The following is a 12,559-nucleotide window of genomic DNA, read 5'->3' as shown; positions in this document are numbered from 1 at the left end:
TTACAGATTTACTAGACTTGTATCCAAGTGCACCTTCCAGATTTGCACCAAACTGACGTATTATAAGACTACTTAACCATGAATTCCAACTGTACCCATAATCACTTAGACCGAGGCCGAGCTACACTCCAACCATTATGATGCAATTATCTCTTACTCAATCTGTGCAGAAATTTTGAATTAAAAAAGACTTTTGTATTCAGTGATATTTCTTTCTTGTTTTACATAATGGGAGCTGTACACTTTATAGATTTTACAAAAATAAAAGGAAGATCAACTTATCGATTTACAAATGTGGGAATGTTATTATTACCCTGGTGTCCATGGGCTTAGCACGAACATCCTCAAGGGGCAACTTCACAATGAGATGAATATCTTTAACAAGTTAAAGCCCGTTTTTAACCTCCACAACATTTAATATGTCCGAACATATATAGGTTTCGTTTTCAGTTTTTTCGAAAATAAAAAAATTTCAGAGAGAACAATTTTCAGAAAGAGCTCAGAGTAAGATTTGAGAACTGAATCAATCGAAAGAAAGCTGAGAATTGAATCAATCGAAATCGATTAACCAGTTTTCAGAGTAAGATTTGGTTATTCTCCACTGAAAAAGAAACATGCAGATTTGAATCTTCAATGTGGTTGAATCAATTGAAATCAGTGAAGTAGTTTCATAGTAAGATTGGTTTATTCTCCACTGACGAAGAAGACTCTCCATTAATTCTGTTCCAGAATAATTGTTCTTCAACTGAAAAGACATTTCATAGTCGGTTTTGAATTCAAATGAAATCAGAAGTGTTTGCATATTCGATCATTGAATCTGAAGACCTACTTCAGTTTTCGATTGCATAGATCTTACGAAGCTTAATTCGTTATTGGATTTGATTAAATCATCGATTGCAGATATATTAGGAAGCTTGATTCTTTATTTTCAGAGATCACACGATTTGATTTCTTCTCATTATTCAAGTTCAATCTCGTTAACATGTAAGATTTACTTTTGTAATATAGAAATTGTTTGTTATATATTAATCGTGAATTTGACATATTTGTAACTTTTGAATAAATCTTTTTTCCAATTTATGATTATCATTTTGAAACACAATGAAACTGATAACCTAACAATGTAGTTGTTTTTAGTTTTTGATTACCAAAGATTAGGTCATGTTTTTAATTTTTGATGTGTATTGTTGGTGTTTTTGGTTTTTCTGATACAAAGTTGTTGAACCTGTTACATATACAACAATATAGTTTTTGATGTGTATACTTTAAACTTTTTCCACTGATTGCCCTGAATATACTTCTCACGAGGGGCGTAGCCCTGAGTGATTTGCGTCATGACCAAATTTTAAGCTACAGGACATACTGAATTACATATTGAATCTCAGGACATGTAGTTGTTCAAACCTGATTACATTGTGTTAGTGAATACAAGCAACGTAGCTTGTCAATGTGTTTATATTGAATGTCGTTGTTATTGAAAACACATATTGAATCTCAGGACAACTTGTCCAAGTTGCTTCCATTTCTGAAAACAACTATTGGTAGTTGCTTCTGGTTGTGGAAACAACTTTGGTTGGTTGCTTTCAATATTTTCTCCAAACAACCTGTGTTAGTTGCTTCTAGTTGTGGAAACAAGTTTAGTTGGTTTCTTTCAATATTTTCTCCAAACAACCTGTGGTGGTAAATATGGTTTTCGCAACTTGTATCCTTTGCAATTTAGTGAGTTTCTTTTTTTTTGTCAGGTAAATATGGTTGTCGCAGAGATTAAATTTTGCAACTTAAGCATCTTTCGTGTTATTTCAGAATCAACTACTTTCAAGGAGTTGCAAACTGTTGTGTTACGTTCTTGGAGTATTCTTTCTCAAGTCCCATTTGCGATTCTTTCTGATGTTAATGGTGTACTTCAAACTGTTCGGTCTGATTTAGATTTAAATTTTCTTTTTATATACTGTCAATCTAAGAGAATAGAAGTTTTGAAGTTAAATGTTCAGTTCGAAACTCCTTCTTCGTCTTCTTCATGTGTTGCTTCTTCTTCATCTTCTTCAAGTTGTGCTTCAACTGACAGTTTGGATTTTATTGAAGACACGACTGGAGATGTTTCAATGAATCAATTATCCATAAGAGAACCAAGGAAGTGTGATGCTTGGGCTAGAATTATTATCGGTGTTGGTCAGAAGTTTGAGGGAGGGAACGAAGAAGTATGTGATGTCATTATGAAGTATCAAGTGGAGAGTGGGCACAAATTCAAACCTGTGAAGAGTGATCGGAAGCGTTATACCGTTTGTTGCTTTTTCAAAGAAGAAAAAGGATGTAAATGGAGGTTCCACTCATCGTTGGAACTCCCAAAAGGCCTTGCTTTTAAGTGCAAGTTCTTTTATATCGGCGCATTATTGTGGTTTGGCGTGCTCTGATCCTTAAAAACTTCGAATGACGAAGACTTTTATCAAGAAAATCATAAAAGATGATATTAGAGTTTCAACTAAGCAGAAATCAGCTACTGACATTCAAGATTTGTTTTTCAGAGAGTATCAAGTCGACCTCAGCTACCATCAAGCATATCGTGGACTGAAATTTTGCAAATAATATATTTGGGGAGATGATATCAAGTCGTATTTTGTCTTCCTGTGGTATGAAGAAGCCGTGAAGCGTTATAATCCTGGAAGCCTCATCAACTTTGAGTTTAATGCTCAAAACCGGCAGTTTGAGAGGTTTTTTATTGCTTTTGAATCTTGCATTACAGGGTTCAATAAGTATTGTCGTCCTATGCTGATAATAGATGTTACGTTTCTTACTGGAAAGTTCAGGGGTGGTCTTATGGTAGCTTGTGGGAAAACTGGCAACCAAGGTATCATGCATTTTCTTTCCTCCCTCTCTTTTTTATGATCTGTTTCTTTATTTTTTGTGTTTTTATCTGTGGTTTTACATTTTTTTGTTTCAAATTATGGAGAGAAACCTTTGGTAGAAAATTTATAGCAACCGTATACTTTTGTTTTTAAGTTTCTTGTCTAGATTGATGTTGTTGTAGGTTTAGATTTTTGTGAAACAACTTTCAGAATTTTGAAACCAACTTGACCAAGTTGCTTCCATTTTTGGATACAACTTGTGCTAGTTGGTTCCTTTTTTTCAGTAGACAACTTTTTGTGGTTTCTTCCACTGTGTAATTCGAAACATGCTTGTTTCTTTTTATTTGAAGAGATATTTCCAATTTCCTTTGAGATTGTTTCTGGTGAAAATAGTGATAATTGGCGCTGGTTTCTGGAAAATTTGAAGGGAATTGTCGAGGCTGATCGTCCGTTGACCATCATATCTGATCGTGGAACTAGACTTTTGAACACTGTTCCTGAAATCTTTACGGATGATTTTCACTCATATTGCTCGTACCATGTGAAAGGAAATATTCCAGTTAGCAAAGGCAAGAGTAGACAAACTACTATCAAGTTATTTGAGCAATGCTACAGTGTTGTCACCAAGGAGCAATTTTTGAAGGCAGTTTCAAGCATGGTCAATCTGAAGTTGTTCTCTATTATTGAGTAGATGAACAAGATCCCACTAAAGAACTGGGCTGCTCATGAGTTTCTTGGGGAAAGGTATGGAGAACTTACATCCAATGTAGTTTAAAGCTTTAACAGCTTGATTAGGCACGAAAAGCGACTGAAAGCGATCGAGTTGATTGAATGTATTCGTTATCGGACAATTGAGACAATGTGGAAGAGGAAGCTTGCAGCTAGCAGATGGACTACAAGACTTACCCCTAAGATGCAAGCAAGGTTAGACAAGAGGATTACTGATTGTCATAGATACAAGGTGCTTCGAGCCAGTGAAAAGGTATTTGAGATCATAACTAATACCGGGAAGCATACTGTAGACTTGGACTCCCAGACTTGCACTTTTCAGTGGTGGAAAAAACACAGCTTCCCCTGCAGTCATTCCATGAAAGCTACGGTGCAGATTGATGAGGAAGAGGTATACAAGCACATCACTCCTTACTACACTGCCGAATACTGCAGAGGTCTTTACTCAAAACCTATCTATCCCATTCCTGACGGAGACAAGACGGATAATATTTCTCGTAATAAATATGTCATGCCTCCCCCTGTTGGAACACAAGTTGGAAGAACAAACTTTGTTCGTAAATGCAGTTACGGTGAGAAATTTCGCTAGAAGAGAAAGTGTGGACGTTGTGGAATGCTTGTATACCATAATCGTAGAACATGCCGTAGTGCTCCATTGGCCCCTCTCCCACCAATATTCAAGAACCAGTCTAGGATTGGAAGGTTATACAGGATGATGTCCAATGAAATCTCTCAACTGCATTAGTCTTGTCATCTTTTTTCATTTGTTCCAGTTTGTTTTATGTTTTTCTGAACCTTTTTTTCATGTTTTACTGAACTTGTGATTCATGCTTATGTGAACTTGGTTTTGACTTATTAATTGATAATGTTACATTCTTAGTTGTTCTGCAGTTGTTATGAAATGATTTTTGTCTGTAATAGTATTTTCTTTGTTGGTTATGTCCACAGATTCTGCATTTTGCTTCCACTTTATGGAGACAACTTGTTCTAGTTGCTTCCATTCTGGGAACAACTTCTGCAAGTTTTCTCTTTGTAATTTTTACCTATGCAAACCTGTAACCATGTAGAAACATTACAAAACTGAAGATAATCAAGAATGGAAGGGATTACAAATGATTTCGGTCTGTAATATTATTTTCTTTATTGGTTATGTTCACAGATTCTGCAAGTTGCTTCCATTCTATGGAGACAACTTGTTCTAGTTGCTTCCATTCTGGGAACAACTTTTGCAAGTTTCTTCCATTTTATGGAGACAACTTGTTCTAGTTGCTTCCTTTCTGGGAAAAACTTATGCAAGTTGTCTCTCTGTATTTTTTACCTATGCAAACCTGTAACCATATAGAAATATTGCAACATTTAACATAATCAAGGGAAATAATCAAACCATTCAAACTTTAACTAGACAATATTAAGAAGTGTACTTTAATTAGATAATACCAACATAATGTTAACAACCAATAGTAATCTGTAGTTCAATCAGAATAATACTAGATAATACTAACAAATGTGGTTCAATCAGATAATTCTAGGTAATACTAACAAGTTGTCTCTGTCATTTAGTACTTTTGGGAATATATCACAATCTGACTCGAATTTGTGCCTTTCGGTTTCTTTCATTCATCATTTGCATCCAGTATACAGAATGCCATCTTGATCCTTTTTCTGTTAAAGTGGCCAATGTATTGGTTCTTCTTTCTTCCTTCCAGAACACCGAATTCTCGGTATTTCACCAACATCTTCATAAAAACACAAACAAATATTGCGCAGTCAGGGTGTTCTTGTTGTTGAAGCACTTTAGGAACCTTCAGTGTATGAAAAATTTCATTACCACCTTTTTCTCGATGTCCAATCTCATTTAGAACTTTTCTCAGTGGCTTTGTAAGTGTATGCAGCTGACGTGACAACAATGGACTCTGACTCATAGAGTTGCATATCTTCCAGACTCCTTCGTGTAATACCAGCAACACCCAGTGGGAGTTCATGCACAGTGTAAACATCATCATTTTGTTCTTGGAATCCAACTTGTAATTAGCCCTAACATAATCTGCTACTAAACTTGTTTCTATTGCATTATCGTCCCTGTTTTCCATGGCTAATTGCACGTATCTCTGCATCATTGAAAAAGTTTTTAAAAAACAAAAAGATACATACATTTTATTTCTGCAAAAAGGTTTTACAAGTCAAAATAACATGCAATCTGTTAATACTAACTAGTGTGTAATTTATCAGATGAAAACATGACTTACCAAAAGATTGGTATTTAATATTACATGCTTGTTGTATGGATTATCGGCATAAAATTTTTCCATCTTCTATTTCAGAATACTTTTGTAGAATTCTACGATGTCACTATCGATATAGAGATCATCCAATAGATTTTGGATGAACTGTTTCTGAATGTGATACTCATTATTAGGATCACCATAAGCCGTTTTCCTGCATAATCCAACAACACAACAAACATCATTATTAAGATTTGCAAACATCAATATTGCATTACTAGCAGCAAACATCAATATTGAAAAATTGAAGTAACTGCGAGAAATAAAACCCAAAGTCGATACTAAAACTAGAAGTATAAAAGGATTAGTGTTTTCTACCCTTCCATGGCATCCTCGCATAATTCATGGAGTATGTTTTGTTGATCTTTGTTGCAATCTCCCCAAAGCTTAAGACTTTTTGCACGCTTGAGTGGTTTTTGTTGAGGAGGTATTGGATCGATGTACTCGATTGTTTCCAAGACAATAACTCCATTGTCATGTTGTTTCTTGTTCTTCTTTCGGTGTAAACCTGTTCCAATGAATCCATCTCCTAATCCCTTCCTCTTCCTATCCCTTGGATCGTTCTTAACTCTTTTAATAATAGAACCAACATCAGATTTCTCTTCAGCTTTCTCTTCAGCTTTCTCTTCAGCCTCTTACTCTTCAGTTTATGATAAGTCACTCTCTTTGTCTGCTTTTGGTTGTTCAATTATCTGAGAAGATGGGACTGGTGCTTCCGGAGAATCCAAATGCAAATCAAAAGTTGGACCTTCAAAGGATTGGTTTTTCATGCATGTTGGAGTGTGTTGAACAATAGCCATTTCATCTGCTTTTTTCTTAGCACCCTCATTCTCTTGGGTAGAATATGCTACTTGCCTGCAATTTGGATTAAAGGAAAAAATTCATTAAAAACATAGTACACTGAAAAAAAAGTAGAGGAGACAACTTTAAGGAAGTTGCTTCCACGTATGGAGACAACCTGAAGCAAGTTGCTTCCTAAACATATGGAGACAACTTGAAGCAAGTTGCTTCCGAATTGAATAAGTTGATTCCTAAACATATGGAGACAACATGAGCAAGTTGCTTCCACATATGGAGACAACTTGAAGCAAGTTGCTTCAATCCAAGAATTATTTACTACTAAATTTAGCAATCTACTCTTAAAAATGAATGAATCTACCTTTCTGTTACAATTTCTTGATTATTTGGAGTTGTCCTTTCTTTATCGTCTCTAACTGGTTCCTCATCCATTTCAACTGCACTTGTTCTTTCAACTTTGTCTTCCTCCATTGCATTTGTGCTTCTCTTTTCTTACTCTTCCTCCATTTCAACTGGACATGTCTTTTCATTGGAGTTGTCTTGTGCACATTCTTTGTTCTTGCTTGGTGCAGTCTGAGTGTATGCTACTTCCCTGCAAATTCATTAAAAATTTCATTTAAAACACAACAAACATTCGAAAGCAAGTAGTTGGGGCAATTTGAGGAAGTTGCTCCCACATTTTGGACACAACTGGGAGAAAGTTGCTTCTAATATATTGATACAACTGAAAGCAACTTCATGAAGTTTCTTCCATAAGTTAATACAACTTGAACAAGTTGCTTTAACATATTGAGCAAACTTGGCTTTCACGTGTATTTAATAAAACAAGTTGCATTCTAGTGTCATGTGCTAATTATAATCTACTCTTAACAAGTTGCATTCAAGAATAAACTTGGACAATTCAAACAAGTTGCATTAAATAATAATCTACTCTAACAAGTCTAAAGTAACATAAGACTAAAGTAAATGCATCTTACCTTTCGGATGCATGCTCTTTCTCAACTTGTGCAACTGGAGTCCTCTTTTCTCCTTCCTCTCTAACTGGTTCTTGTGTCTCTCTATTTCTTTGCTCTTGCTTTATGTTAGCAAAATATTTTTGAGTTATCTCGTTTATATCCACATTCTCCATCAACTCATCCAAACTATCGGGCATGTCTACCTCAGTTGAATCTTTTATGTCAAATATTGGCTTTACTATAGTTATTGGTGTTGCTGATTCAGCAATAGAATTTTCTTCGCTCATGTGCATTGTCTCATCTGCATTTTCTGTCGCCTTGACTTCCTCAACAACCTCCTTTTCTGGTACAGATTCTTCCTCATTTTCTGTTTGGTTCATGTGGTGATTTTCATTTTCTTTTTTATCTTCTTCTTTCTCAGTTTCAACTAAATCATCTTTAGGAACTTCAGATTCATCTCCTGATAACTGTTGGTGATCTTGAACAACTTCATTTTGTTGTCTATCATCTTGAGCGATTTCTTCTTCGTTCACCTGCACTGTCTCATCAGCATTTAAATTGACTCCATCATTGTCACGTACATTATCTTCTTTATCAGTTTCACCGATTTCCTCAGCTACTTTTTATGTTGCTGAAGTGTCTCCTGCATTAGCTTCTTCCTCGTTTACATTTTCGGAAGACTGTCGGTTGATTCTTCTACCATAAAATATTGCGCTCCACTGCTTGTACTTCTTCTCCCTTGAGATGTTTTCTTGTGTGTTTTTCAAATCCTCCCAATCCTGAAAGTTCTTGTAAACGTCAACCATTTGTTGCTTTTGATCATCTCTCAAATTAATATTATCCTCGTTGGCTTCATAAACGCTCCGAAGGAAGTTGTTGTCAGCAATGAACTTTCTTAAGAACTCATCTCTCCCTTTAATCCTATAGTAGATCTCTTGGAGTAAGAAATTTTCGGCTTCAGGGAATTTGGCATTTGGCCTCTCTTCTTCAAGTAAATCGTACAACAGGTTGTTGAATGCCTTTTCTATTTATAATTCTTCTACCAATTCTCTCAATTGAGTCAGTCTTTGCTCATGTGGTGTCAGTTCGTCTCGAATGCCATCTGTAAACTGAAGAGTTCCAAATTAGTCTGCATTTTTTCCTTCAAAATCAGTCGCAAGTTAATATACAACTTGAGAAAACTTTTTGCTTCAACTTCCGAAACCAACTAGATCAAGTTTCCTTCATTTATGGAGCAAACTTGATCAAGTTGCTTTCATTTTATGGAGACAACTTGAGCAAGTTGCTTCCACATATGTTGTTTCATAATATTCAACTCCGAGATTCACTAAAGTAGCATAAGAATATTTACTTACAGTAAATCCTCCTGGGAATACCATATTCCCGTCTTTATCTTTCCTTTCTACCATCAACTTGTTGCACAAATCGAGTTGGTGCCACCTGGTGAATCTTGGAGTGGAATGTTCAAATCCTTGTCGCTTTGCTAGGTAGTTGTTATGCTCCAAAAACCAATACTGCAAAAAAAAAATTAAAATGTTAGTCAAGTTTCTCAAAACATTTTAGATCAAGATTATCTTGTCAAAAAAATTTCATTTCTTTTTTACCAACAAAAGTGGTATGCACCCAGGTACACGTTTAAGACCATCTTTTCCTTTTGGTTTATTTACATCATCCATCAGATATTTCATTATGTGGTCTGGCCACGACACTCTATGCATGGAGAACAAGTATGGCAACCATCTATGGGTAAAGTAGCCTCCACTAGTATCCGTGAAGAAGAACACGGTGCACAATCACATGCCAAAGAAAATCAGAAGCAAAGCCGGGTCCTTTCCATTTTCAGCTTCTTTTCTCAACACCATATCGATCTGTTACCTTGTAATTTTGTATTCTTTGCCTTCTACTGGGGGGAAATGTTTATGCAATAAATTTATGTGCTCTTTAGTTACTTTACTTAATTTTTTCTTCCACTCATCATCTTCAGGACTTCTTTGCACATTGAAGAAAACAACAAAGTCATCTACTGTTGGAACATAAACCTTCTTATTTAAAACAAATCCCACTTCCACCTTATTCCTCACTACTACACTATCATGGAAACTGAGAAGCATCTCTATAGATTGAGGAATCTTAGTGTATACATCTCTTTCATATGTTACGTCTTTTGAAGGCCTGTTTTCTTCTTCTTCTTTGAAGAATGGTTCAAATAAACCCCAATACGGAGACTCTCTTAAGGCTTTCACATGTGTTGGCTTGTCTTTCAATACTTATACAAGTAGTAACTCATATCTAACAATGGTAATAATCCAGATTTATATGCTAATGTTGTTTCTAACTTCTTCTTTTTACCTGCAATCATGCAAGCTATCCCATTAACATCTATTACTCAGATACAGATACCTAATTAAAAGAAGATTTATAAGTTTTCTTTTCATACCTTTTCCGTGTTGAACTATATCAGCAGTTTTCGTTGCTTCGTTGCTGGGAGCATTCTTTGCAGAGTTGGTTGGCATTGCCTTCAACCTTGGTGATGTCCTCTTCATGCTACTGTTATTCAGTCAATAGAAATAATTAGCATGATATCTCAATACAACTAACTAATTCAAGTTGTCTCCATATATAGGAGGAACTTCAAAAATATGACTCTTAGATTAAGTTAAAAGCATAGAAGAAGTACAATCACAAAGACTAGGAACAACTAGCATAAGTTGCCTCCAAAATACAAAGGCAACTAGTACCAGTTGCTTCCAAAAGCACAATTCATTTCAGAACATAATTGGAACAACTAGCATAAGTCCACTAACAAATAGTACAGGATGTCTTCAGAACCATTTTACATGTTCCATTGCATTCAACAGCTTACAACAAATACTAATACATGATGTTTTTCAGAACCATATGAAGGAAAATTCTACCAATTGCTTCCAAATATGGGAATAACTAGCATAACTATCTTAAGTTGCTTCCAAATATGGGAGAAACTAGAAGGAGTTTCCTCTACAAATGAAGTTAAAAACTAGCATAATTGACTAATAACATGTTTCAGTCATCATTAAAAGCAAGTTTAAAAACAAATTTAAAAACAAGTTTAAAAACAATATTAAAGCATAGAAGAAGTACAATCACAAAGATTGGGATCAACTAGAATAAGTTGCCTCCAAAATACAAAGGCAACTAGTACCAGTTGCTTCCAAAAGCACAATTCATTTCAGAACATAATTGGAACAACTAGCATAAGTCCACTAACAAATAGTACGGGATGTCTTCAGAACCATTTAACATGTTCCATTGCATTCATAAGGCATTCCAAAGGAATACAACAAGTACTAGTTTTCAACTTATAAGGCATAGATGCAAAACTGACTCAAAATATGAAGGCAAATACTACCAGTTGCTTCAAAATATATGAACAACTAGCATTAGTTGAAAACCAGTAGTAAAATGTGAAGGCAACTACTACCAGTTGCTTGCAAATATGGGAACAACTAGATAACTATCTTAAGTTGCTTCCAAATATGGGATAAACTAGAAGGATTTGCCTATAAATGAAGTCAAAAACTAGCAAAATGGACTAATAACATGTTTCAGTCATCATTAAAAACATACAAAGTCAACTAGTACCAGCTGCTTCCAAATATGTAGTAAAATACCTTTTTCCTATAGAATGATTTCAGAGATTCAAAATAAACTAGGGAATATTATTTAACTACATTTCTATTTCAACATAATGGAACAAAGTAACTATGAAGTAGAACAAAGTAAATAGAATGAAATTAGTATCACCAGCAGGTTTATTACCTTTACTTATTTGTTTTCACTAGCAGAAACATTTCCTTAAACACCAACAGAGGGAAGCAGTTCGATTTGTCTTTTCATCACATACAACATCAAATTGAATGAAATTAGTATCAATAATACCAACAGAATCAGTTGATTTTGTTTTCTTTCATTACGTGCAACAAAATCAAAGAAAATCAGTTTGAATCTGGAAGATATCAGTATCGAACTATTTCAAAACTGAAATCAAATGAACCGAACTCTTTTTTTGAAGATAAATCATGTATTAAACCCTAAAAACTGAAATCAACTGAAATTCAAACTTCATTCAAACATCGAATCTTTGATTACCTTCATTTGTTCTTCTGAAAGTTTTTGTTGATTTGTTGCTTCGTTTTTGTGGTTAGATTTTTGCAAAATCTCTGAACTAATCTACTCTTTGTTGTCTTCTATAACAATTAATTGGTTTTGTTTCAGTTTTTTTCTAGTTTTGTAGTGGATTTGTTGCAGTTTTTTCATTTTTTTTTTGAATTTTTTCAATTTTTTCGATCTAGAATGAGAGAGGAAAGAGAGTGAGAGAAGGAGATAAGAAGAAGAAATGAATTAATGGGTGACCGTTTTTTTCTCCTGATTCTTTATATTTATTTAAAGGTTATTTTGGTAAACTTGAAATTCGGGTTTGGGTTTTTTCATGCCTAGAGATATTTGTAAAAGATGATAAGGGTATTTCGGAAGGGGCCCTATAGTAAGGGTATTTAAGTAATGTTCCCTTTACAAATTTGTTCGTAGCTTTTGCAGCGTGCAATTTTGTGCATGCGACAGATAACCTTTAGTGGTCGTTTCTAACGATCAGTTAATTAATTTTCAAAATTCTTTTCCTTTTTTTATTAGGAGGCTAGATGGGAAATTATCTTTTCAACAGTATTTTTGGTCCATCCACAACTCAACACTGCTTTATATCTGCATTATATTGTTATATGGGAATTTTATTTGCTTTAATTCTGCCCTCCAATCTAGTCTTGTTTTTCTGTCTTGTTTTTTGTGGTCTCTTTGTTTCTTACTCTTGGCAGGAACTCTCTTCTTCCTTTGTTTCTGATACTACCGCACTTTCTGTTGTAAGATGTAAGACACTCCAGCCCCCTACTTCTTCCTTTGTAAGTTAAATCTATATAAT

The 12,559-nt window shown here is 34.7% G+C and overlaps 1 protein-coding gene across 1 annotated transcript; it reads left to right on the top strand.

Annotated features, from left to right (window-relative positions):
• The first annotated feature begins 3,702 nt into the window (after positions 1-3,702).
• Positions 3,703-4,161, top strand: LOC113337209. The gene has a single exon (XM_026582910.1). The coding sequence runs from the start codon at positions 3,703-3,705 to the stop codon at positions 4,159-4,161; it is 459 nt and encodes a 152-aa protein (XP_026438695.1).
• Positions 4,162-12,559: the final 8,398 nt, after the last annotated feature.

The sequence above is a fragment of the Papaver somniferum genome, unplaced genomic scaffold, assembly GCF_003573695.1.
Source record: "Papaver somniferum cultivar HN1 unplaced genomic scaffold, ASM357369v1 unplaced-scaffold_158, whole genome shotgun sequence".
Classification (NCBI taxonomy): Eukaryota; Viridiplantae; Streptophyta; class Magnoliopsida; order Ranunculales; family Papaveraceae; genus Papaver; species Papaver somniferum.
This window is presented reverse-complemented; position numbering and strand designations above follow the sequence as displayed.